Source organism: Poecilia latipinna, unplaced genomic scaffold (genome assembly GCF_001443285.1).
Source record: "Poecilia latipinna isolate Pla-1442-1.1 unplaced genomic scaffold, P_latipinna-1.0 Scaffold369, whole genome shotgun sequence".
NCBI lineage: Eukaryota > Metazoa > Chordata > Actinopteri > Cyprinodontiformes > Poeciliidae > Poecilia > Poecilia latipinna.
This window is the reverse complement of record NW_015112985.1, coordinates 440,472-467,067: the sequence shown is the minus strand read 5'-3', so window position 1 is coordinate 467,067 and position 26,596 is coordinate 440,472. Positions and strand designations below refer to the sequence as shown.

At 39.5% G+C, this 26,596-nt stretch overlaps 2 protein-coding genes and 1 long non-coding RNA gene across 5 annotated transcripts in view; 1 reads left to right on the top strand and 2 right to left on the bottom strand.

The window, feature by feature from the left end:
• The window catches only part of LOC106949909 (DNA-binding protein SATB2-like), a 24,517-nt gene extending 6,000 nt beyond the window's left edge, over positions 1–18,517 (bottom strand). The window contains exons 1-10 of one of the 3 annotated variants that reach the window (XM_015036469.1): positions 18,432–18,517; positions 13,024–13,272; positions 10,103–10,282; positions 7,740–7,866; positions 6,780–6,903; positions 4,350–4,452; positions 2,234–2,284; positions 1,601–2,133; positions 1,300–1,524; positions 628–780 (exon numbers count right to left, since the gene is read on the bottom strand). In XM_015036469.1, the coding sequence (XP_014891955.1) occupies positions 628–780; positions 1,300–1,524; positions 1,601–2,133; positions 2,234–2,284; positions 4,350–4,452; positions 6,780–6,903; positions 7,740–7,866; positions 10,103–10,282; positions 13,024–13,228 (1,701 nt within the window). In that variant the 5' untranslated portion in view covers positions 13,229–13,272; positions 18,432–18,517. Of the gene's footprint in view, positions 1–627; positions 781–1,299; positions 1,525–1,600; positions 2,134–2,227; positions 2,285–4,349; positions 4,453–6,779; positions 6,904–7,739; positions 7,867–10,102; positions 10,283–13,023; positions 13,273–15,303; positions 15,459–17,452; positions 17,523–18,431 lie in introns of those variants that run through there. The other 2 variants (XM_015036467.1, XM_015036468.1) reach the window with 2 other exon arrangements.
• On the top strand, positions 17,580–26,596 carry LOC106949910 (uncharacterized). Its single transcript, XR_001425496.1, has 3 exons — positions 17,580–17,741; positions 18,549–18,609; positions 26,184–26,596. It is a non-coding gene; the product is annotated as an uncharacterized LOC106949910 (long non-coding RNA).
• LOC106949908 (potassium voltage-gated channel subfamily H member 3-like) overlaps positions 23,122–26,596 on the bottom strand; it is a 54,178-nt gene continuing 50,703 nt past the window's right edge. Inside the window, exons 13-15 of the mRNA XM_015036466.1 lie at positions 24,313–24,422; positions 24,164–24,216; positions 23,122–23,917 (exon numbers count right to left, since the gene is read on the bottom strand). Coding sequence (XP_014891952.1) covers positions 23,282–23,917; positions 24,164–24,216; positions 24,313–24,422 — 799 coding nt within the window. The 3' untranslated portion in view covers positions 23,122–23,281. The remainder of the gene's footprint in view (positions 23,918–24,163; positions 24,217–24,312; positions 24,423–26,596) is intronic.

Here is a 26,596-nt window from a genome sequence, read left to right as displayed (position 1 = left end):
ATGAATTAATGCTACTAAACCAATCATCCATCCGTGTCTTGCTTCTTTTACTGCCTCATCCTTCAACTCTCAGGCATTTTTTTTTTCAGATGTTTTGTTCAGATTCTTTCTGCAGCTATGAAAATATGTCTGTTCCGCACAGAGAATCGGCAGAGATTTGTTATTTTCACTCTGAACCCTCCTGATGTTGTCTCCGTCTCCAGTGCAAGACTGCGCTTTGATCTTGATCGCCCGCATTGTTTATCGGAGGATGCAGTCATGATGGTATGCCACAGCGGGTAATCAGATACCCCACACGCCCACACACACACCTCATCAGCTCCTTCAAACATGATCAACTCAGCTAGTGTTTCTGTGTGTCTGTGTACAGGATTGTATAACAGGAGTTTAATGTGTGTAAACATGTTTAAGTTGAATCAGAGAAGCCTCGGATTTTTTAAGCTTTGAATATTTTTGGGTTCATGTTTTGTTGTTTTTTTTTTTGTTTTTATCTGGAGATTCTGTGGCAGCAGGAAACCATTCATACAGGTTTAGACTTGAGTTTTTGTAGATAGTCTGGTGTTTGTGCGTGTTTGGATTATCACAGTAACATCAAGGGGTGTGGAGGCGTCTTTTGTTGAAACTGACCTGACTCTTATTAGCAGCGACCTTGGCGAACAGAGCCTGGGAGACCTTCGCCCGCTTCATCTCCTGCTGGATCTCCTCGTAGATCCCTGATGTGATGTTGGCGAGCGAGTCGAGCTTCAGCTGCAGCTCCGGACCAGAGATGGTGCATTTAGTCTGGGAAGGATTAGAAAATTAAAAAAAAAGATAAAAATAAATAAATAAATAAATAAAGCCACGTAAAAAGAGTCGTACAGTTTTAAATGATTAAAATATGATCATATTTTGTCAAATTTGTATGTTTTAAACTTAATATTGATGAAAAAATTAATAGATATAGGAAAAAAACCATCTTAACTAATAATATTTGAAAAAATATCTTCTACTGGTTGATTATTTCACTTATAACTAGTACATTTTCATCAGTGTTAAGGAATTTACTTAAAACAAGCTCCTATTTTTTGCTGCAAAATAACTTCTAAGTTAGTTTTTGGTCTAACTTACACATAGACCAAAAACTACCAAGTTAGTTTTGAAATAAGACAAAACTAACTTACAAGTTATTAAATATTTTAAAATATTAAAATTTGCTGTTGCAATGTAATATAATGCGATACATGTTGAGCTAACGTAACTTTAGCTAGAAGAAAAAAAGATTCTTCACAGACTTTAGTGTGTGTGCGTGTGTGTGTGTACCTGTGTGTGTCTGATTGTGCTGCTGCTGCTGCTGCTGCTGCTGCTGGAGATGTGGGTGGCGGCGTGGTTGGTGCTGGTGCTCCGCTCTCTCTCCTCCTGGTAGATGCGGTCTCGCTCGGCCTCTGGCAGGTTGAGGAAGTTTTGCATGGCCTTGAGGTTGACGAGCAGAGACTGCGAGGCCGAGCGAGGGTCCTCCTCCTTCCGAAGGATCTCCGACAGCAACCCCTGCAGGAGGATCCAGCTTCATTTTATGGAATTCTTTTCCTTGCGACAAATTTAAATCTAGAACAGCAACTCTTACCTGCGTGCGGTTGAAAGCAACGCGGGCAAACACGGCTTGAGAAACGCTCGCTCTTTTCAGTTCGTTCCTGACTTGCTGATAGATGTCAGAGGACACTTCAGCACCCGAGCAGCTCAGGCCGGGGTCAGCAGCGGGCCCAGACACCTTACAGGTCCGCGAGATGGGCGGGTGGTTGAGGAACTGCTGGTTGACTCCCTGAGGGTGCTGGTGGGCGAGCAGGCGGCTGACCGCCAGCTGCTGGTTGATGAGGTGAGCCATGGCGAGCTGCTGGCGAACGAGCTGCGGGGAGAGCTGGGGGGACAGGAGTCCGCCGTGACCCAGCAGAGTTGAGGCCTGCGGACGGAGGGGGGGTCTCGGGTGGTTCGGGCCAGCAGGATGAGGCAGACTGTGAGGCTGAGGGGGGGAGTGAGTGTCACCCAACGAGCTCTTGATGGGAAGGGCTCCCGGAGCGCCCAGCGTGGCCAAATGGCCGGGAGATGGCAGCAGAGGTGGAGGACGGTGGTTGAGGATGCTCAGGTCCAAATCCCTCTCCACTGTAGCAACACACAGTAAAAATCACACTCCCTTCCAAAAAAGGAAAAAAAAATGGTTGAACTTGTGAATACTGAATATGGACAAAGTACGTACAAATACCTTTTATGTCCGACTTTTCCAGTGATGGCCACATCTTCTCGTTGTATTCACCTGGGGGGACATGACAGGACAGCAAATCTTTAAATCAAATCCACAACAACTGCTCTCAACCAGATTGATTGATTTTCTAAGTTGCAGCAGCTGAGAAACATGCAATGAACCCGATTTTTTTTAAAAAGTGTCACATTCTACAGATTTTTATTCAAATACTTACACATTTTAATACAGCTTTACAAATGGACGAAAAGATACAAATAATTCAATTCCTTTTTTTAATAAGAGAAATAGATTATTGCCTAAAATGCTAAAATTTAGTAAATCTGAAATAAAGCTAAAGCTACACATTAGCCAAAATTTAGGTTACAGACAAGGAGATTTTTATGTTAAATGTGAAATGTACATATTGTTTGTACAGTTTTGACTTTTTTATACATTTATATTTTAAATGGTCATTTTCTGCATTTATTGTCACATTTTCTATAATTTGGCAACTTAAAAACTTGATACATCTTGGCAGGGCATCAGATTTCCCCTTTATGTGTGTGACTCTTGGTGTTTGCTGGTTTAGAGAGACTGCGTGTGTGTGTTTGGGGGGGGAAGGCACTGCTGTTTTCCATTAGGAGTTAAGAGCATTTAGTTTTGTCATGTGTATTAAGGGTGACGTTAATGTGAACCATGTGTGACAGTTCCTTCCTAATGAGAGCCGTCGCTGACGGACGTCTCATGCAGCACAGCCGGCACGTAAAGGCCGAGGTAAATATTCATATGCATACAGGGGGTGGACAGGGGAATGTGAAAACATCAGGAGAATGAAGGCACTTGGGCAGGTGAGTTATTAACTTAAGACATGACAAGCGGTAAGTGTCGGTTTTAGAGTGTCTGAGTGTCTTTAGGAGGTTTCATTAAGTAAAAAAAAAAGCTGTATAAACACTGCTGGTGGCTGAGGTGCAGCGGAGGCAGACTGTCAAAGTTTCTCACCTGACGGTAGGGAGACAACTTTTGAGGGAACAAACACGACAAATGAGAGAACAAACGTATTTAAAAAAAAAACCACACACACAAAAGAAATCAGTGCCAAAATAAAGGATTAATCTGGTGTGGAGTTGTTTGGCGTTAACGTTTGAAGCCGTTTTGTGAATTTGGATTTAGAGCATTCTGTAATCATTTAAGTAGAAGTTTGACTATCTTTGCGAATCGCTTAAGGAATGCCATTATTATCAAAGATAGTGAATCTGCCAATCAAGATAGTATACAGGCATGCTGAAGATGACTTGCTGGAACTCAAACTGAGCCGCAGAATGAGGTGGAAAATGGATTTTGAATGCTTGTCGATGGAAGACGGGGTGGTCTGAGCATGTCAACGCTGATGATTTACTGGGATTTTCACATTCAGCCGTTTTCCTGCGTTCCTGAGAATGGACTCAGTTTGGGGCAGCGGCGTGGAGAACAACATCTTGTTGATGTCAGAGCACACCACATGTGGCTGTCAAGAAGATCAGGAGCTAAAAGGTCAAGAAAAGTCCTCAAAATCTGATATTATGGTTCAGACTTTTGACTAAAACTTTTGTATAAACCAAATAGATCTATACCAAACGTATATAGGGTCATCTTGCTTAAATTCATAGGTTTATTTAAAAAAAAAAAAAAAAAAATTAAGCTCACCCAATTGGAAAAAAACTGTTTTATAGAAGAACTCTTACAATTAGTTGTGCACTACATGAGGTCATCTGCAACATCGGGTAACCATAAACAATTTAGTTTTACTGAAACTGATGAAACATAAAAGAACCATTTTCTCTTGAGACAGCTTTTAGTAAAAAACATCTTACAACTGTAATTGAGACAGGAATTCAAATGGCATTAAGCACTGCAGCTAATTACTAACTGATCTGGTAAATCTTTGCATGCTGTTGACTGTGACAGATGCCAAACATTTCCAACATCGTTGTGTGGTGATGAAAAATGGGGATTTGCCTCATAGGGAGCAGAAACCTCAGAGGCTAACGTAGTGCTTTAAAGCCCAAAGGAAACCTGCTTCTGACATTCGTCTGCCTCCTGAAAGTGATGACATTTATTTTATTAACCATTTAAAGTCAGAGTATGGGTTTAAAGTTACCTTTGAAGCGTTTGTATCTCTTGTACCAGCGCCCAAACTCGTGGCATTTGGAGGTGGAGACAGTTGCGTAGTAGGAACTGTTCACAATCGCTGAGATCATACTCTTAGAGGAAAAAATAAACAAACCAACAGGAAAACACATTAGCTTCAGCTCTTTGGTTAATGAAGCTGACTGCAGTGCTTTGTGTTCAGATAATTTGAGCCATTCTGTCAAGTTGCATCCAGAAACGTCAAGGTCTGAAGTTGAGACAAGCGAACAAAAAGTAAAGCATAAAGTTTTGCAAATAAAAACATGAAGTGTGCGGTATGCATTTGCATTCAACCTTAATAAAATGTTGTTGACAAAACTAACTTACAAATGCATTTTCAGCAAGCTACAGGAGTTTGTTTTAAGTAAATAATTCCTTAATATTGACTTCTTGTTTATTTCAAGTGTACAAGCTTTGAATGTTTTACAGTCTTGCTCCATCCATCATCTGAAACGGAAAGATTACGGCACAAATGTGGAGCTTCGACTAAACTGAGAGACCAGACAAGAAGAGCACAAGTCATGACAAACAGTTGTCTTTCATGAAAGAGGGGCAAAAAGAAAGCAATAAAAAGTGCCTTTTGCCACAAACCACGTACGGGGCACGGCAAATGCATGGAAGAAAATCCTCGGTCTGAAATTTTACTTTCTGGCCTATGAGCACATCATACTCGACACACCTTTCCAAAACTAAAACATGGCGGTGTCAGCATCATGCTTTGGGGGCGACTGCTTTCATTAGCAGGCACGCTATCAGAGTTGGCTTCGAGACGAATGGAGAAGAACATAGAGCGACCCTGGAGGAAAACCTGATAGAGGCTGCAAAACATTCAGGGTTTTCTGCAGGACAACTAATCGTACTGGTTTAGATCAGATTCATCTGTTAGAATGGACCAGTCAAAGTTTTAAGCCAGGGGTGTCCAAAGTGCATCCCAGAGGGCCATTTGCGGCAACACAAAGTATTTGTCTTTTTACGAGTAAGCTTTTTTGCCTCGTCTTTAATTTCATAGTAAATAGGACCACATTTATCCAGAGACTTTTACTCAAGAAAGAAAAAGACTTTGATGCACCCAAATCTGCATTTAATTAGGTTAACTTTGTTTGAAAACAATTGCTGTATTTAACAAAGAGCAACCAAAACCCTGTTATTTCTGAGAATAGACTGTTCCTGTTTTTGTTTACTTAAAAAAAAAAAAAAAAAAAAAAAAGAGCCCTCCAAAAAAATTTGCAAACTGGATATTTTCCTTCGAAGGTAAACGTCAAAAAAACCTTTAGGTTTCGGTTCTACCTGATGTATCCGTCCCTTTTCCACCAAAAACAGGCAAATTAAACAGCTCATTGATGAGAATGTAAAAAAAAACAACAAAAAAAACTTTTCTTTGGTCCTTAAATAGTTTTGACTTGACGATTTTGTCCCACGTGACAAAAGTTTTGGATACCACCATCTTAAACTGAAGCCAACTAAGGATGAGTGATTAATCTAAAAAAAAAATCTGGTGTTCAACAATGTTCTCCATCCAGTCTGAGTGAGTTTGATAAATTTTGCACCTTTCAGTGTCTCAATCTGCAAACCTGACGGAGTCGTATCTTTAAAGTACCGCCTCAGCAGGGCAGAATATGAATTAAACTCTTGGACCATTTTCTTTCCTCTTTACAATCAAGCAACAATTGTTTGCACTTCTGTCACATGAAATCGCTGCAAACAATCAAGTTTGCGGTTGTAAAGGGACAAAACGTGAATACATTCCCACGAAAGCGAATCTGTTTTACAGTTCTTTAGAGGACGTCACTCTGCAGTGCTCCAAAACTCATCTTTGCCACCACTTCACCTGCGTATTTCTGCTGGGAGTGATGGTATTTTGGGACTCGCTGCTGATTTATTAACACTTAACTGCCCTCCCTTCCTAATATAACCTGTGGTCACCTCCGCAGAGCAGCGGACGCACAAACTCAACATGGGAAATGCCGAAGATGAAAACTCACATGAGTCAGGCTGCGAATGTACACCACCCACACGCTTCCCCTAATCACTAATTACATCATGACTAAGTCTTGTGTATAAATCACAAGTCGAAATGACACACTGGAGGCTAATGACTGCAGGGTGTGTGTGAGCAGCAGGATAATTGAGGTGTGCGTGCTTGCATCCTTTCCCATGGGATGGTATCGATATTTTGCGCGTGTGACTGAGTCAGATTACATACTGCACTAAGTGTGTGGTGAACTGATGATGAAACATGTGTTTAGAGAAAATACTTAGCAGCGTCTTGGCTATCTCTGCTCGCACATTTGTGCGATTCGAAACTTAACTCCACTGCCTCGGAATGCGATATCCGAACTGATTTTTTTTTTATTTGTTTCTTGCACCCGTCTAGAGTGTAGTGTGGTCTTGCAGCAGATACCTGGGAGAGGGGACACTCCTTAGCCAAAGTGCTCTGGTTGGTTTCTCTGAGGAGCTCTTTGAGCGCGTTTCTCACTGTGGCGTGAGTCCACTGCTCCGATGGCAGCTCCTCCAGCCGAGAAAAGCTGCAACGAAAATATTCATTTGGAGCCGACGCGGGAAAAAATATTTCACATTCACACAGTTCCTAAATTAGTAAAAAAGGCTGGAGACTTAATTGGTGAATCACAAAATGGGGCTCAGGATATTTGTGTTGAAGTAACTGGGAGAGATCTTGTTCCTAAATTTAACTTTTTATTCATAAAACCAAATTAAAACTTGTCCTATTCTCGACCAAGAATTTAGACAAGTACCACAAATTACTATAAAGATTGAATTCATCTTCGTTTTGGTCAAGTTTTAAAAGTTATGGCAAAACCGTCTCACCTTTTCTAATATGTTTAGGAATTGAACATACAGTCAACATAACGTTTTAAAATTATTTAAACTTTTCCTATTTTTAGGTTGGTATAAGTCAAATATGAAATTATTTTTAAAAAGATTTGAGAGGACTTTATTATTAAAATTATTTTCTCCAATCCAAACTAGGTGGAAATTCAACATTAAGGCATACAACTATAGATGTTTACCTTAACTAACATTTTTAGTTTGAAATTGCAGAGAAACTTCACACTTTACAGTCGACAACAAGCTTCTAGATTTCTGTTTGATTTTTAAAGGGCTAAGGGCCAGGGAAACTTAGCCCAATGTTGCCTACTGATCCACATATCATTAGCATGTTTCAATCATGTAAATCATGTATTTTCCACTTTGGTCATTCCTGATCTTTAAAATAACTCCTTTCCTTTTGGGAGAAACAATTTAGGCTGTTTGTGTGGAGGCACCATCAGTCTGAGGGACCGTTTTTTTTCCTGCTAGCTGAAGTTGAAACTTTAACCCAGTTTCCCTGCAGTGAGCTGACCTGTGCAGGAGAATCCGCAGCGTAACCATGTGGTAAACATCCAGCAACATGTCCGCCACTGTTGCTTCTGGAGCGTCCGTCAGGTAGTGGATGGGCATCGGCTTCCATCGTCCCACTTTAATAATGCCTGCAAGAAAACACAAATGGAGCTCAAGTCTCAATAAAAATCTCTTTTAGTCGGAAAGTGCTTGTCCTGGCCTGGCGTCGTCCAAACGCTTACCTGGCCTCAGACCGACCCTTGACTGGAAGTGCAAATGTAAACAAACCTAATCACATTAGGATCTCCAGAAATCAAACACAGACTGGTTAGCCTTGTATGGCCTTGTTTGCGTGTGCATGGATGCTTCTTTTAATTGCAAGGAGGAAAACAGAAACAAAAATACTGTCTATTTGGACTCTAGTTGATTAATCAGAGGAGAAATATGAAATCAGCACAAAGATCAAGGGGTGAATCAAACCTGGAATGTGAGCAGGTTTCATCTGTCTGCACCATATCTGCTTCTCATTACTGGCAATGAGAAGCGCCTGGAAATCCGTCTTTGTGCAGGCAAGGTGCAGCAACAGGTAGGGGAAGGGCAGTGTTGGATTGTGCTACGCTCAAAGCCAAGGGTGGGTGATTTGAATTTATCACAATTTTATCACGATATTTTGTGGTATAATTGCGAGACCAATAAAAGTGACAACAATGATTTGTTAAGACCATTTTTGGTAACTGTGTGACCAAATACAGCAAATAAATACTGCTCTTTAAAAATAAATATTTGTAATACTCTCCTTTAGGACAAGTCAAATAAAATGCAATTCATCACCAAATTGCATTTAATCAAATATATATTTTGATTTGATATTTTTTAATACTTTCCTTGGAAAAAAAAAAGTAATAAAACGAACAATCCTGACAATACGGGTAGCTTTAATTTTTAAACATTAACAGGAATTTATCGTGACAATGATGAATGGACATCTTCAGGTAGTTTTGTTTTCTCTTGGAGCTGCTCATTCAGCGGCTCACCGAGCCTCCAGTGGGAATGTTGGGCAGCTTTACGGAAAAGTTTAGGACAAATAGTTTCCTTTGTGGTCATTACTCATTAGAAATAAGGGTCTTAAGTGAGATTTATTTTGGTTTTATTACCTTTATTTGTCACCTCAGCTTATATAAAAACCAGAAGCGGCTATAAAACCCCTTATGGCCCCCCCCCCCCCCAAAAAAAGAAATGGCTTCTTTTGTGCAGCTACAGGAAAATCCCAGTGAGAATCTGTTAGGAGTTTAAAAATAATCATCCAGTCAGAACCCTGCAAGATGCGATTCAATCACGGAAGAAAATAGAAGAGACTCTGTATAATTTTGGTTGCAACCACACTGGGGGAAAAAATGCGAGACTCCAGCCAAAAATTATTTATTTGAAAAGAAAAGGCTTATTTTTCAGAACAAAACCTAGCTATTTAGGAGAGGTGAAGGACAGGGGGGAGGGGGGATGGGTCGCAGGGCGTTGGCCACTTGGTTAGAGTGGCCTGTGTTTACGGGACACCAGGAATGTCAAACTGCTGTATTTTATGTGTGTGTGCCCTGTGCACGTGTCTGTAGGCTTTTCTTTATCACAAATTGAACACCATCAGGTTGGATCTCAGACTGATTGGGGGAGAAATAAAAAAAAAAAAAAAAGAAGAAGAAGAAGTGGTGTTTGTCTGACATAAGGTTATTGTCGGGGTTAGCCATTATGATGCCGAGTGGGCAGACCCGACTGAATTGCTGGAGGAGATAAGCAAAGAGAAAGCAGACAGGTTTTATCTATAAAATACCTTCCCTGCATGTTTCGTGTCGTCTGATAAAGCCAGCACATCTGGGAAACAGTCGCATTTTAACTCAGCCGCTTCCGTTAATAATTACTCATCAGCAACAACACAGTGGTAGGAAAAACTGTTTTCCTTTCAAGTGGGTAAACTGAGCAGACGGCCACTTAATGTCTGGCATGTTGGTGGTAAAACTTCATATGCTGCCAAAGTACAGGCAGCTAAAAGCAGTAGGGCCAAACTTATAAGGGAGAAAAGCTGTAATTTTTTAAAATAAAGCATCATGATGGCTGGACACTCCTGCTACATTTAATTTAAGTGAGGATGACTGAAAACATCAGTAAAATTTTATTTTTCATTATTTGTTACTTTGTAAAAAGCCAGAAATGACCTGCAATGGAGTTTATTTAAACTTTGGGGTTGCTTTCTTAAAAAAAACAAAAAAAAACTCATAACATTTTATTGGAACAGGTGCAAAAAATGGTCCTAATGACTAGTTTTAGTACATCTTTTAGTACAAACTTTTAAAAAAAATAAAAAATTAAAACCATTTGTAACTTCTATTGACTTACCTCGAGCCTGCGCCGCTGAGTTGTGCGAGTATCCGAGGGCAACGAGAGCCGTTTCCACCAGCTGTGTGAAGAGCACATCTTTACGGACCAGCACAAACTCGGCGTGACGATCGCTGCGGCTGTCGCAGTCGCCGGCTGCGTCTGCGTGCTCCACCACGCAGTAGATGGGGATCATCAAACCTGCCGTGAGAAGAGGCAGGTGAACACACCTTTCACAAATAGGAAATTAACACGTTTTAAAGGAAATATTGCATTTTCTCCCACATTCTAAGTCTTTAATTCAAACGTTTAAAGAGCCAAATGTGAGATTCCAGGGACACAAATTGACCTGAATTTCTCCTTTGTGGGACAATAAAGGCCATTTCTATTCTAGTGTTTGCAGCAGACTTGAAAAAGGTAAGCTAAAACACTTTATCCTGCCTTAAATCCTCAGATTTGATCACGTTGCAAGCACAGATTTCAATTTTAAGTGACAGATTCATAGAAAGAAAAACTGTTTAAAAATAATTTTCCAACAAAGAAAAATCTGAAACGTTCAGATCCATAATACCAGAAAGCCTCATCAAAAGAAGTTCAAGCCAGAATAGATCAAATTTAAGCTTTTTTTTTTTTGCCAACAAAAAAAACGCTGAGGGGTTGGAAAACCAACACTGCACATCACCCTGAACACACCATCTCTACAGTGAAACATGGTAGTGGCAGCATCATGCTTTTTATGGACACTTTCTTAGTCTGTAATTTAGGCCTGACTGTACTTTGTTTTTTTTTACTTTTGTGAATCTAGTCATTTTACTGCTGACTCACCTGAATTGACCAGTTGAGGGACAATAAAGGTTATTTCTATTCTGTGAAATTCCTGCGAAGCCGGTCAGAGAAGATGGGTTGACCTTTAAACAGGACAAACAAAACTAAACCCACAACCACAGGGGGTTAGAGCAAGGCATCTTCATGAGCATGGATGGCCTAGTCAAATCCAGACCTGCATTTTAGATTTTAGATTTAAATACTGAAGCTCTGCATCATCTTGAGCCATGTTTGAACAAAGAAACAGCTGAAAATGTCTAAGTATCTAAAGAAGGGCTAGAAAATAGTTGCATTTTTCAAATTTATCACAACCTTCACCAGTATTGCATCTTTTCCCAACATAATCCAGCAGAATATGTAGAGGAAGAGGTTCTGGCTCACTTATCCTCTACAATACGTAGAAAACAGATTATTTTAAGTTCATTTGTGACTCGTATTTCTCCGGAAGTCATCACTAATGTCGCCCTTTCTGTGTTTGTGTCATTTGCTCAGTACAGTCCATGTTTGTGGAGGAAGCCAGCTTGGTGGTCTTTTTGTACAACCGGGGAGACGACTGTGTGAATGCATTTTGTCGTAACGTTGCACAACTGCATTTATGCTTCAACCACATATTAAAACCCACATGGGATAAAACTCGCTTCCAGAACCACTATTAAAGCACTTCATCCAGGACTCAGGAGCAGCGCCACAACTCCAGCGGTACAACCGGTTTCAGAGTGCATTGGGCCGGACTTGGGTTTTTCTTTTTCCTTTTTTTTTTTTTTTTTTTTTTGGGCAAGCACTCAGAGCGCCGAAGAGCTGTGCAGCAGTTCACACCCATCCAGTCCACCAGTCTGTCCCACAGGAGCTGTTAATTAGCAAGCAATCAATCCTTCTCCTGACGAGAACGGGACACATCAGCCGGAGCCAAAGCCGCAGCAGCACCAGGCACGCCATCGGCCAATAACCAGACCGCTCGGTGGAAGGGTGGAGGGAGGCGGCGGCAGAACGCGTCCGTGTGTGAACAGATAGTTTGTGTAATGATGCATGATCATGTTCTCTAGATTAGGGCGATATGTGTGTATTCTGGTCAATTTGCTGCCCTGGTAAATAAAAAATAAATAAATAAAAAAAGTGCTTTTTTTTCTGTATATTTGACTTTTACATCAGTATCATCACTTTTACCTGACAGAGTCAGAAATAAGAGTTTATGAAGTTCAGCTCAATAAAGCTGAACTTCATTTTAATTTCTGGTCAAATATTTACAGCATTTAATTTTGCTTTTGTTTCAAACTTTGTTCAAAAACATGTGTTTCCTTTCTTACTTTTAAAAGGAAATACACAGTCACTCCTTTATAAACTTTTCTAATTTGGACATAGTATAGCAAATGCAGATGTAGTTCTCCGGTCATTTTTCCAGTCCTCATGCCAAACAGGCCTGTCACGGTAACTAACTTTGCTGGACGATAAATTGTTCCAGAAATTATTGCAATAAAATAATATTATTTTTGAGATCATTTTTAACAATTGTGATAATATTAATGGTCTGTTATTACAAGTATACCCACTCAATGATCAAAACAACTTTAGTTTCCAAAGAACAATAATTTAAGTAGATTATGAAGTTTTAGAATTGCAATAAACAACACTATTTTGAGACTATTTTAAGCTAATATTATATTAATGGCTTATTAATGCAAGTATAGAGACAAAAAAAACCTTTAAATTCTAAAAAAAAAACAAAAATACCCTACTGGGACTGGAAAACATTTGAAATGTTCAAAATAAAACAACTGAAACTAAGTAAATTAGATTATGAAGTTTCAGTAACCAAAATTGCACTTAAAAAGAAAAGAAAAGTGTTTAGATGGGGAAAACAGGCAAAAGTGGCATTTAGTTCAAACTAACTGGGTCATACTGGGTGTCAAATATTTGAGGCGTTTCTCAAAACGCTTTTCATCGATATTAAAAGGTGAGCATCTCTCTTAACAGCAGCTGTTGATTATTGCACTAATATTAATTTATCATGCGAGTTCTTTGATTTGTTGCTTATGCTCAAGTACAAGAGAATTTCACATCTAAAAATATTATATTTAGATGTTCGTGCTGGTCTCTGTGTGGAATCCTTGCCACCTTACCTCCCAGCGGTCTCAGTGGTGTGCTGCCGTTCTGCTGGATCTGCGGGTTAGCCGGGCTGCCGTTCACCTCCAGGCGGCTCATCTTGCACTGTGGGGGTCCGCTGCAGGCCGGGCTCTCGGGTTTTGCCCCCCTTTCCTCCGGACTGGCTTGGTCAGGAAGGTCCGGGCTCTCCGGCCCCCCTCCCATTCCTCCGCACTGCTCCATCCCAGGATAACTTTTGAAAGGAGCGCCCAGCACGGTGTAGGACGCTGTTGGAGAAAAGGGAAGATCTACGGTCGTAACTCGAGAAAAGGCCCGATAATTACAGCCATTGTATGAGGGACAGTCTTAAAACTTAAACACCAGCGTGATTTAATAGCATATGCAGAACCGTCACTTGTGACATGAGACTGCTCATACGTTTACTCACAGACGATATATAATCTTACTCTGCTTCTTCTTTTTTTTTTTTTTTAGTCAATACAACCAACCAATATCTTAGTTATTTACAGAAAAAGGAGGCATGGACGGCCACAGCAGACTAAATACAGAACTGTTTATTATCCTCTGTTTAGACACAGGAGTACACAACAGGCTACCATGAAAGACGTGAAGGCGTTTAAGGCGTGGACGGAATATTATAACAATGCACTGTAGTTACAAATAAATACAACTGAGCTCAAGGAGTCATTTTAAGTCTCTGTATTTGATCTTCACATTTCTGGAAGGATTTCTTTAGCTTCAACCTGCACACAGTATCGCCGAAGTCCAAGTTCCTAATCCTGCTGATAGAAATCAAACCCATAAAGCTGTTTCTTTTTTTACCCAAAAGTATTTGTATATGAATTTTAATGCAATAATCTTTGTTGAAAGTATCAGTTTATTGAAATCTAAGACCTGAGTTGAACAATTGTTCCCTCTCCATTGTTCCTAAACAACTACTCACCAAAACATGCCTTTGCTTTTCTTTACTTTCTAGAAAACTCAAATTGTTGGAACTCGGGCATAAGATTTAAATTTTTTCCTGTAAAATTATAAAATACAAGATACTTTAAAAGGTGGATTTACAACTTATGATCATCTGGAATAATTAATGAGATCTAAATCTGACTTCAGGACCTGAAAATAACGCTGCTTTCTGCTCTGACCGACTTAATTTCTGTTAAAAGAAACATTAAACAATGATGTTTAAATCAGATGCAGAAGTGGCTAAATGAGCCGCATTTGCAAAATGAGTTATAAATCGCCTTTAATAGTTTGAGACCTCCCAAAAAAGTATTTAAAGATGTGATCAAATGGCATATGAAGCTGTATGAAATGAAATTTTAATGTAGCATGTTGCAAGTCCATGTAATGTGAATGGAAAATACTTTGGCCAACATTTACTGTTATTCACTGCAGAGACACAAACCTTTACAAAACATCCAATTTTTGTAAAGTTTTAACTACAAAACTGCAGTATTTCTCTGACCTTTACTACTTTTTAGATGGCAAAGAAGCCGCACTTGTTGCTGCACACTGCCAGATAGCTGGCTGAAAAGAAAGGGGATACTACCCATTCTGGTCACTTGCAGTTGTCATGCAGTGATGGAGAAACTAAAGGAACGCAACTCATCACTCATTGTTTCTAAAGCAACTTTAAAGCTACAGCAGGCATCCGGCTAGCTAACAAACCAGAAAGCCCAACTAGCCGGCTAATAACAGTTTGTTAAACTTGCATTACTCTATAAAGAGCAGAAAAGTAAAACAAATTCTGTCTAAAACGCACATTTACCAAAATATGACTACTTTTAGTGGTGCTTGTCGTTTCTTCAGTTTTTGCAGCAACAAAAGATAAATGTCTGGATGTAAATTTTATTTCTGCAATGGGAACAATTTTAGATCATATCTTCTTTTGCTGAACCTGATATAAGACCGTGACAGTCTTATACCTGAACTGTCTAGAATTGACAGAAGTCAGATTTTCTACATTTCTTTAACAATCAAAATCAGAAAAAAAAAACCCCAAAAGAAACAAAGGGCCAACAACAAACTAAACGCTTCTTTCCTCTTTTTTTTTGTGTTGTTTTGCTTCCACAAATGACAGCAGTTTTGAGTCTGGGCTCAAATCTCACACAAAGTTAATACTAGCCAGACTCGGCAGGAGTTGCTGAAGAGAGGACCAGGGAGTCAATCCTCAATCATTACGTTGAAATAAACGTATTTAAAGCTCTCCGTTCTGAATCAAATACGTGTTTTTTGATTCACTGCTCCCAAATGCCTAAATACAATCAAATGATCATTTTACAGTTGAGTTTTACACTTTAGTTGCACGTTGTAGTCAAGTGTGTGGCCAAAATGTCCTCCCTCTTATGTTTCTCCACAACAGATGTTGCATCACCGAGAGGCCGCTCTCCTCCCATCAGAGTCCCTCTGGGTGCAGCTGTCCATCCCACGCTGCCTTTTCTAATTCACCCATCAATCCTTTATCTTGATTTAATGACCCCTTCCACCAAAAGCCTAAAAAAAAAAAAATACAAAACATCTAAAATCTTCTCCAGTCAACTCATCGGCCCCCCCTCCTTACCCTCCTTTACTTTTTCTCAGTAAATGCCCTCAAATATGCATTTTAGTACAGCGCAGGAAAGGTTTGATGCAGCTCAGACATACAAAGTGCTCCCTCAGCTTGAGTTTCATCTGCTTCTAATAAACACGTTTTTGGAATATTTGGGGTAATGGATTATAATAGCCCCCGACCCCCCTCCCATCCCTTCAGCCCCCCCACCTCTCCCCTGCTTCATATTTCCTCCTCTAACGAGAGCAATTATCAAGCCATTAATGAGGGAGACATAAAATGTGGGAACAGAAAAAAAAAAGAAGGATGGCTGTGGTGTTTGAAGAACACACAAGGAAAGCTATTGCATGAGGAATAAATATGCAACTTGAATTAAAAGGAGTGTCGTAAAAAATTTTAAGAGGTCAGAAAAAAAAAAAAAGAAAAATAGCCTTCTTCTTTGGAAACGTCTGACACAATGATGGAAGTACTGCTGAATAAGATGGTATGGAATCCATCAATGACACACATTAGAATAATACAGAATTTTTTGCCACCCTTTTTTTTTTTTCTGGGTGAAAATGTTCTGGAAATTTCTAAAAAAAATGCTGTAAGCTTGAGTCATTCGTGAGGGGACCCAAAAACATGCAGAGCTACGAACTACGAGAGCCTATATCAAAAAGAATAGAAACACTAAAGGACCATTTCACATTTTATTTCTTACATTTTCAACTTAATTACTATCTATTTAAATGTTAATTGAATAAACACTCAGAATGAAAGCCTTGATTTAAGTTTTGGGCGGCCTAAAACGCACATAAAACCCACTTCAAGCAACATATTAGGTGGGTGTACAGCTCAAGAGACCACACACTCCCAGCACAGACTGTGTTCCCTTTACTAGCGCACATGGAGGACAAATGTCATGCACTCGGTAGCCGCTGATTGACAAAGCGCACATAAAAGTTGATTTATTAAGACAGGGGTTTAATGCAAAGTGTGTGTGGCAGAGGTTTAAGGGTCTTTCCGGGGGTCTGGGTCTGATGAAATCTCTCCTGAGTGAGTTCAGATGATTTAAAAGGGATTTTAATTGGATAGCAGGTTAATTAAACCTGGTAGGAAAGTTTTCAGAGAATTCAAACAAACAAGTTGGTAAAATAGCCAAGACAGAAAATTCTAGAATTGGAATCAGTTATTAGATGAGATTAGTGGCCTAGAAAATTTTTATTGCTCTCCTGTGGATCAATTATAATTACACACACCAAGCATATATCTACTTTAAATGAAAATAATATCAATATGCTGACTGAATCCACGTGAATTTATGAAAAAGAGAATGGGATATTGCTGATATGGTGAAACAAATATCAAAGCACTTCAAAATTCAGCATTTCTCCCCCTAATAAGCTACTTTAACTTATTTGGAATGACTGACCAAATTCTTATAGTTTACTTATATATTATAGCCTACTCATATTCTTATTTTAAATGACGTATTTCAAATGCCACAGTTCATCCTTTTTTGTTCTAGCAAAAAAATAAAAAATAAAAAAAAGAAAAAAAAAAGGTAATTTTTGGGTTATTCAACCGTGAACGTTTCAAAGCAAAGCTATAAAAACATCTTATCTTTTAAGTGCTAGCTTTTTGACATTTTTATTTTATATATGTTTGAGAATTTTAAGCACTTTTAAGCGATAAGCTTCATTAGTCTCATTGTTACTTTACCTTGAAAAATTAATCAAAACAAATTACCAGTTTTCCCATAAATACCAAATTCCCTTGAAATAATCTGTATTTTTAGAGAAAAAGTCACTGATAACAGCTAATTTAAGGCAAATTAATATCTTTACTACGCTTCCTAAATGTTCATGTCCTTATATAAAATCCGGCATACATAAATGCTCATCATCACTCACTGTATGGTCGTCGTCAGTCCAGAGGCAGCGCCAAATAAAAACAGAGCTCGGTGTGCTACAAAAACACACAGCTGCGGCTAATAAAATCAAGCTAATAATGGCTCCGTTTGATCCAGGTGTGCCAAGTGGAGCACTGAAATCACAATGTAATCCTAATGTGAGAGGGAAAAAACAACAAAACGACTAATTATTAATGCTTAGACGAATGCTTAATCAGACATATTAATAATTTTATTAGCTGCAGCTGCGTTTAACCAATTGTAGGATTAAAAGGGGGAGCGGTTAATGGGTAAGTGATTGTTGACATTAAAAAAGTTAAATATTCAGGTTTCTAGAAGTTAAATTGCACATTTTTAAGTAAATTTGAGTAAAAACAATTTATCTTGTTATAAAATATTCTTCACTCGAGTCAAGTTTTGGACAAAATTTTATTTATTGCCATACTGCCCCCTTTTTTGTGCTTTAAAACTAGGACTATTTAGGTTTTGAAGTATTGGTCTGTCTGTACCCCCTCTGTTTTATGCTAAGCTTTATTAAGCATATTTTCAGAATAAACACAGCATCTAATTTTTATATTTTCTTAAATTTTGAAAATGTGTCAACCAGAAGCAGACAGTAGGTATTGTATAGTAACCAACCATTTAAGTGTTAAGAAGAATAACTGTTTAAATAAAAACTGATTACAAAAATACAATATATATTTTTTTTCTGTTTTGAAATCTAGAACATCTAAAAAAAAAAAACATGATGCATTTGCCTGCGGCTGCCAAATTATAACAAATGTCAAAACACCAAACAGGTTCAATCCATATGCAGTTACATAGAAAGAAACAGAATATTGCCATAAAGTCAGTGGAATAATTCTTATTTTGCAGGCTTTTCTATAAGTTCACATATGTGCTTCATAAAAAAAAAAACAAGAAAAAAAACAAGCACATTTCACGCCTGATAGAAAAGTTTCCAGCAAAGACTCACTCACTTTTTAGGAAGTCACTGTGCACGCCGGGCGACAAACTCCATCCATTTGTGAAAACGAGTGAATCCAGCCTGAAAACAAAATGTGAATTTCCCAACGTTTCCCCCTTTTTCTTGACAGAACGCAGAGCAGGAGATGCACAGAGGAGGAGTGACAAGGGCAGACTGCTGCTGCCGACGGGGTAAGGAGATGTAAAATGACACATGTAGAGAAAGGAGGGAGGGAGCAAGTGGAGGGAGGGAAATCCTGAGGCAAAACAACATGTATGAACAACTGCATCTTTTTTCCTTCCAAACAAGAAAAACAACAACATTCCTTTAAGTCAAAAAAAAAAGCACCAAGTAAATGTTTAGCTTGAGATCTTGTAGGAATTCAAAGCGCTTCTTTATTATTTCAAACCATAAATGAGTAATGTGATGACAGATTTAGAAAAGCTTATTAATGTCCCAGATGCTGTGATGGCAGGAGAACAGGAGGAGGGTGGGGGGGAAATATGATGGAAGGTGATTAATATGTGAACGTCACACCTTGATACTGTATAATTAGAAGTGGGTGCATCTGACTGAACATCCATAATTTTCAAGAAAATACTGAAGTTTTGACCATTTTTTAGAAGTTTTATCTTGGCTTCTCAGATGGAGTACTTTGTCCCCTCTGCTGGTGAAATGGGAAACCATAAAACATAGTTTAATTTCCTTGACACCACTTTTTTTGGATACAGGCTGAAATGTTCATATTCCTGTTTCCTTAATACAATATTTCCCACAATCCTTTGTGCAGTCAGTGTTTCTTTTAATTTCGGACACTTTTTTGTAATGTATTCTTTTGCACTCATTAACATACACCTATATGTACATCTAAAAAAACAAACAACAAAAACAACAACTAGAATATCGTGAAAAATAATTTTTCTCACTCATTTTGGAAAGCGGAGATGAAGATGACGTCAAAACAACCTCAGCTTTCCAAATGCCTCAGCAGAACCACAAGCTCCACGCCACGCCGCATTGATGCAGTGAGCCCCAACCAAGTACAGAATGAATATATTTTTCAGAAACCTGATCTTTCCGCTTAAAACATCCCTTTTATTGATCTTACACAATATTTCCATAAGAGACACAGGTTAACACAGGAGTGCTGAGTCAGGAGGATTTTCTTTTGGAAAGGGACGACATTCAGAGAAACACAAATATAATGACAGTAATGGTTCTGTCAATTGCGCTCCCTATAATAGAAACAAAAGTAAACAGTAAAGCGCATGACCAGCAGTACTTTCTATGTCAAAAAAAATAAAGAGTGCAGCAGAGAAGCAGCTAAACACTGAGTCAGGAGTACCTTTTTGTTTAAAAGATCACCTAATTTTTCATTTTTCTCTTGATTTCTTTTATAAAGGACTAGTATTTAGTTTTATGATCTATTTTAGTAGGTACATTTCAATTGTTTCATGAGTTGTTATTAGTCTTTCCGCATATTGTGTGGTTTTTTTTTTTTAAGGGAATGACTTCACAGGATCCATGTTGTTACTCATTTGCAGGAAGTATGTGGCAGCTGGCCCGGCATGACTGGGAACAGAGGGAGAAAAAAAATAACATGACTGGTCAGAGGTTAAAATGCCTCAGCTAATAAATCATCAAAAAAATATATATATTCTTCTCTTTTTAAGGAGGGCAACAAAAATTAGGCCATCCTGATCAGGATTTCCCAAACATGCGCGGTCTGTTCATCACTGGCTTGTCCAAATCACAGGCCTGCTGCTAACCAACAGCGTGGTCAGCACTTTTTGATTTATTTAAGATGGAGGAATCGTCACCTATCATTACCACTCAGCCCGTCTGCCTCCTCTGTGGTTTTCGGCGCTGCCAACACCCCACCTGTGCAGAATCATCTTAAACGTGTTTGACATTCCACCGCAAGTCACTCAGCATCATGTAGGCTCAGCAGTGGCTTCCCAAGGCTTGAATGAAAGCAAGCCAGGGTCTTAACCTGCTTCAGCAGAGACTCATGTTGTTCATCATCAGGCTCTCCTGATTGTGTTTATGTTACCTAACTTACACACTGCCTATGAACTTAGGAACAAGCACTTAAAACGATCAGAAACGTCAACTTCCAGTACTGATTTGCTCGTTTTTATATCTTTATAACTCTAATTGACATTAAACATTTAAAGTCAGGAAATAACAAATTTAGATGAACTTTTATTTCATTTTATTTTGTGTGTGTGTGTGTGTGTGTGCTCACTAAGGACATGAGGGTCTGGTTGCATTATAGTGTCAGAGTAAATCATTTTCACATGTTGTTGAAGCTATTCTTAAGTAAAAAGATGTGTTAGAGATAAGGAAATAGCATTGTGTATACAGAGTGGGGGATTGGGGGGGAAATTAGTTGTGAACCTTAATTGTCAAACTTGGTCCTGATACTAAGAAAAATACTTGATAATCAATAACATTTTCAATACCACAAGATTATTTTCCAAAGGAAAAAAAATGCAATGCTAGAAAAATAAAATCAATACAGCTACAAAATAATGTTATTGTCTTATAGTTAGTGCCAGAAGTAGGAGGCAAGTCAGCAACCACATAGATGAAAAGAAATGTATATATATTTATTGTATTATGTTTAACATAGACATATAGGGTTAATATCCCAGATGGAAGTATGCATCTTAATTACAGTAGCACAATTAATTGGGGAAATTGCTTCTTTTTTTTTTTTGCTGAAGACATTGAAGAAACTTTATGCAATGCTGTATGTAGCTGGTGAATGGAAAGTTAGGTGGCAGGAAAAAGTAAGGGAAAAAAACGTACAGCGGCAACAGAGATGGCAGATCAGAAGCATCTTACCTGAGGTTAAGGTGGAAAAGGCTCAGACGATTTCTCAGTGGTTCAAAACGCTCTTTTCGGATTTCATTTCACTTAAAAAATGTAAATCCCAGTGATGATGGATCAGTGCATTGATCCACTGTAGTTCATCATTCCACACGTACAGAAGCACATACACACAGACTGTACTGTATTATTATTTAAATAACTGCGGGAGAAACAACAAGACACAATAAACTAGATGTGCATACGCAGCTGTTATAACCTCAAATCTTTTTTTTTTTTTTTAACTCAAAAATAGAGAGATTTCCTGTTTGCTGGTACAGCTCTAACAAAAATAGTTGTCATTTCTCCCCTAACAAATGTTCATCCAGCAGGAAACCCACACAGGACCCCAGACTGGAGTAGATGGTAGAAATAGAAATGCTGCCTCACTGTGGTGACTCCGTGGTAACGACGTTGAACCAATGAGGGTGCTGCGTTTCCAAGCTTGGATTCACAACTTGCCAGAACTGTAACTTCTGATTTCTTTTTATTATTAAAAATTTCTTCATATTTTTATATTTCAAAAGTACAATTTATTAAGTTAAAAACGGAAATTACATAAATATGTGTTACAGCATATTTTGATAGTTAAAAGTGGGGTTGTTCCTCATTGATGTGATTGTGTTCCACTTACCTGACTTGATTTAAAGCAGTCCAACTGTTAATTTGTTCCTCTCTTTTCTTAATCTAAGCATAAATTTAAACAGGAAAATCATCATTAGAGGCGTCTGTTGATGTTACGGTTTAGTCAGAGCGCAGGCAGCTGACAAGTTGATTTTTTTTTTCTTCCCTCCCACCACATGAGAAACCCAAGACAACAGAGAACCTCTTTTTGTTTGAAATTGTGTACAATCATCAAAGAGTGTGAGGTTTCCAGTGGTCAGTGGTTGAACTCTTTTTTTTTTTTCGCTGAGTAATTCCTCATCTTCACTCTGGGGGGCGGGTGAAGAAACACGAGCAGCAGTGGAACCATGGAGTCATATTTTGGATCTGGTTCCCATGACAAAGCACTTGTCTGAATTACAGAGGGCTCAGATGGCATAAAAGAGGCCAAAATAAGACTTTTCATAAACACAAGCGAATATACATCAAAGGAGACCACAAACAACAATCCTCGTGTGACCCTGCATCTTCAGAACTTAAAAAAACACTTCAGTTTGAGGGATTAAATATCTGATTAGAGTACTGCAGTATTTCAGTGCGTAGTTGTGTAAGTGTGTGCACACTTAACATGCAAATCTTGATATTTGCCTCTTAAGTCCTCCAGGTCGTTACCAGATTTATGAGTTTTTGTTTGAAAACTTTATTTTCTTCTGGTTAAGCCATTGGAACGTAGGGAATATAAATAATTTTGGTAGTTCGAACTAACTGAAAACAAAAAACAAAAGTCTAGAGTGACACAATTTGTCATGGGAATAAGGAACAAAATTGTTTTTTTTTTTCTCCTAGTCAGTGTATTTAAACTGCTGGTTTCAACTTTTTTGAAGCCTGTATACGTCGTTTCGACCGTCTGAGGATTTTAAAACAAATACTAAAAAAAAAGCTAAACTCAAACTTAAGCACCTAATTCTGGTTTTAAATGCAGTTCACATTCAGACTCTTTTTGCTGCAAGGCAACAGTGTCACCAACTGCGCCACCAGGCAGCCGTAGCTACACCATTCTGGACAAAAATAGTTAAAATAAATCATTAAACGCCCAAACTTAACAAAGACGAGCATCTGTAAAGTTAATAATTCAAACCTGAGGATGGGAACAACCTTTACTTCCTCCAATTCCCAGAATTCCCTTCATTTGTTTCTAAAACCACTGAAGTGCCAAACACGTGAAGTAAAACTGCTTAGCAAGTTTATTATCAGATTTCATACAGAGTGCTCATGAGAACAGCTTAAAAACATCATATTTACACTGTAACATGGCAAACTTCGGGCAGACTGTTCATGCAGTAAGTCGTGTCGCCTCCGTCGGTTCAGATCTGATTTAAAGTCCAGTCACACTGACGGCCGTCCCTCATCGACGAAGCTGAGCTGCACATCATGCAGGTTCAGTATGGGCATCTGGGAGTTTGTTGTTGCCATGCTGGAGGTTTGGAAAAAGGGCTGGATGTGTGAGTGGGATGCTGCTGGGAGGGTCAGGGTCTGCAGCTTGGTGCCTGGTTCTGATAAATCTACCAGGAGGGGAGTGGTGACCGATGGGAGGGAGGGGATGGAGGACGAAAGGCAGGGGTGCGACACAGCGGCGTGCTCATGAGGGGAGCTGTTGAGCGAAGGGGGAGCTGAGCGATGAGAGAACGGGGGAGCGGCGGGGTGGGTCTGCTGGGAGGCCAGGGGAGGGGAGATGGTTAGGGAGCAACGGAGGGGATCAAACTGCCCCTGAAATTCAGCGCCCGTGTCCAGCCTGAGTGAGTGGAGGTCCGCCTCGTTTCGTCCGTCCGGCGGATCCGCCGGAGCCTGTTGGGTGAAAACTGCGGGGCCTGGCGAGTAGCAGCGAGGGGACACGCTGGGGGGCGGAGTCACAGTGCAGGGCATCAGCAGCGTGGACGAGTTGTGGAAGAGAGGCTTGAGGAGGCGGGTCATTTCCTGCAGCTCCTGACTCACAGCTGTTACCTGGCGTGAGAGGACGCACATCTAGGGAAACAGATGAGAGATGGAGGAGAAACACTGCAAGTTGTTGTGCATTTGTGCAAATCACTGTGCAGTTAATGAGGTAAAGGAAGAATACAGGGAAAACAGCAGCCGTATGATGTTTTATTAGGATTTCATTCAAATCTGCATGGCAAAAATCACAAAATCTTATCAAATATTTGATCTAGTTTCTAGTACAAACACCGTTGTACACTTGAAATAAGACAATAAATTAAATCTCCATTTTACCTCATGTTTTAGCTTTTCTATAGTCTCCATGGTGTCACCTCCATCCTGGGCTCCTGGGTACACATAACAGTGAGTTAAAACCGGAAGCTGTTGAACGTAGATCGACTTATCTGTTGCTTTTTGTAGTCATTTTTTGTGCAAACTGTCACCTGGAGTGGCTGAATCAGGCCTGGGCAGAAAACTCTGCGTCGCACTGGGGGAAAAGTCAAACCTCTGAGCTGAGCTGGTGTGGTTTTCAGTCTCAATCCCGTCCACAAACCTGAGGATTCGTAGCAAAAAAAAAGATCTGAAGTCATTTCAAACTGAGAGATCCTTGTCAGTGACCGAGAATCTAGCTTGGTTAAAAAAACAAAACAAAACAAAAAAAAACTATGATGCAGTACGAAATAAGTTCCACATGGGGGCAGCAGATCATTAAAAATAACGGCACACACGGCATTTAACTAGAATTGAAATGTACCTTATTAACGCAAAAAAGACGCTTACTCTCCACAGCAGACAAAAACAAAACACTAATTAGATTTAGCACCAGACTTGATAGAGAGTAGAGGGTCGTCATTAGTGCTGTAGAGATGCTGTAATAATAAACCAATCCCACAGAGCTCTATTAAAGTTCTAATTAGAGATATAATTGAGGCACAGCCAGAGACTATCAGCAAACATTTCAATTAAATTTTTTACTCTCGACTTGATTCATGATTTAATCCACTGCCTCTCCTAATGGCAGGACTCAAAACAGCTTCTCCTCAGGGCGGCGAAAGCAACGTCCGTCCCTCTGGGAGCAGGAATAGCCTCAGTCAATTTATGCTAATGAGACAGTTTGCAGAAAAAGGTGGCAGTGCTAATGGTAGCGTTGTTATTGTCTGTGCAGGAATTTACAACCAAAGCATATTATGTCTGAGTCCTGGGTGATTCCTGAGAAGCAGCATTTATAGTTGTGCCGAAAATGATTTAATCCCCTACACAGAATTCATCTAAAAAAAGCAGGCATTTTGCAAATAAAACCCAGTTTCAGGAGCAATAAATGGGTTTATTGGCCCCATCATCTGTATTTGGAGTAAAACACCTCAAATACCTGGACTGCTCATTGTAACATTTTGTTGCATGTTAAATATATGGTGATATAATTCTCTAAAACATTCAGAGAAGAGGTCACAAACTAAACAAAGTCACTGAATCTTCCTAGAAATACAGTAGGAAGCATTTCTTGCTAAGAACAGAAGTTACAACACCTGCATTTGGCCAACAGAGGAAGTTAACTTCCACCTGCAGATTTCTGAGGAATCACTTGGTTACAACAAACTCCTGATTGAATGTTACTGTCTTGAAGGATTTCATGCTTGAACTCCAAGCCGTACACCACCATAGACCCAAAAAGCACAAGAAAACTCGCCTCCAGTTTACTAACAACTACATCAAAAGGTTTTGAGACCAGAATAAAAACTGAAACTTGTCAGTTTTAAGATGAAGCTTATGCTGAAAAGAACATCGTGCCCATTTGGAGGCATGGTAGTGGCTGAGTGATGATGGGTCTACTCTGGTTCTGCTGGTACTGGAAACTATGCAGGCTTCCAAATGAAGCTGATAAGCTAGTGAAGATACTTCTTATCTATGGGGAGACTGAAACTGGCGTAATAACTTCACACTCACCCTTATGACCTGGGTGGATTCGCTTCAAGTTTGTTTCCTCTACCAGAGGACTGTGAGTTTGAGGATTTTGCTGTTGCTTAGCTGTTCCTTGGATTGTGGTCTAATGGTTAGAGGTTATTCCATATATGTGCAAAGTTTCCCAGATGACATCCAGGTCATGGACAGAAAAGTATATTGCACAGACGATACCTGTGGTATCGTTCCTGCATCCTGATGTGGTGTGAGAGTGCGTGGTGCCAGTGTGGAGTCCAGGTTACAGCAAACAAAAAGCCACTGAGACTTCTCAAGTCTTTACAAAAGAAGAAACGCTTCATGATCCTGAAAACATTGTAGCCTTGTAACCTGCCTCTATTTTTGTTTTAAATCTCAGTGCCAGAGACTTCCTGCACCTGCCTAAAAATGTGCCATTACAAGGAGAGCTTTTCTGAGACGTTGTCCAGCTGTCAAAAGATGGAAGGTCAGAGGTCGTTCTCAGCGACAGCAGATGATGGGCTGTTGGAGAGAAGCAGCACACACCTGCATGACAATTACCAGCCAGACTTCCATACATCTGCAGACCTGAAGAGTGTGTCTGACTGGCCTAGATTCACAGTCCGTCTTCTGGGGTTTATGAATGGGTTTACTTCCATGCTAGACAGAGATGCGACGGTAAAACAGTAAGACAGATGCACAGGTACCCGTTCTTTGCATTTTTAAATCATAGAAGCATCATTAAAGAATTTCTAGATGACTGAATCGCACTAACCCAGATCAATGCCGGGGTGAAGTTCAACAGAGACGGAA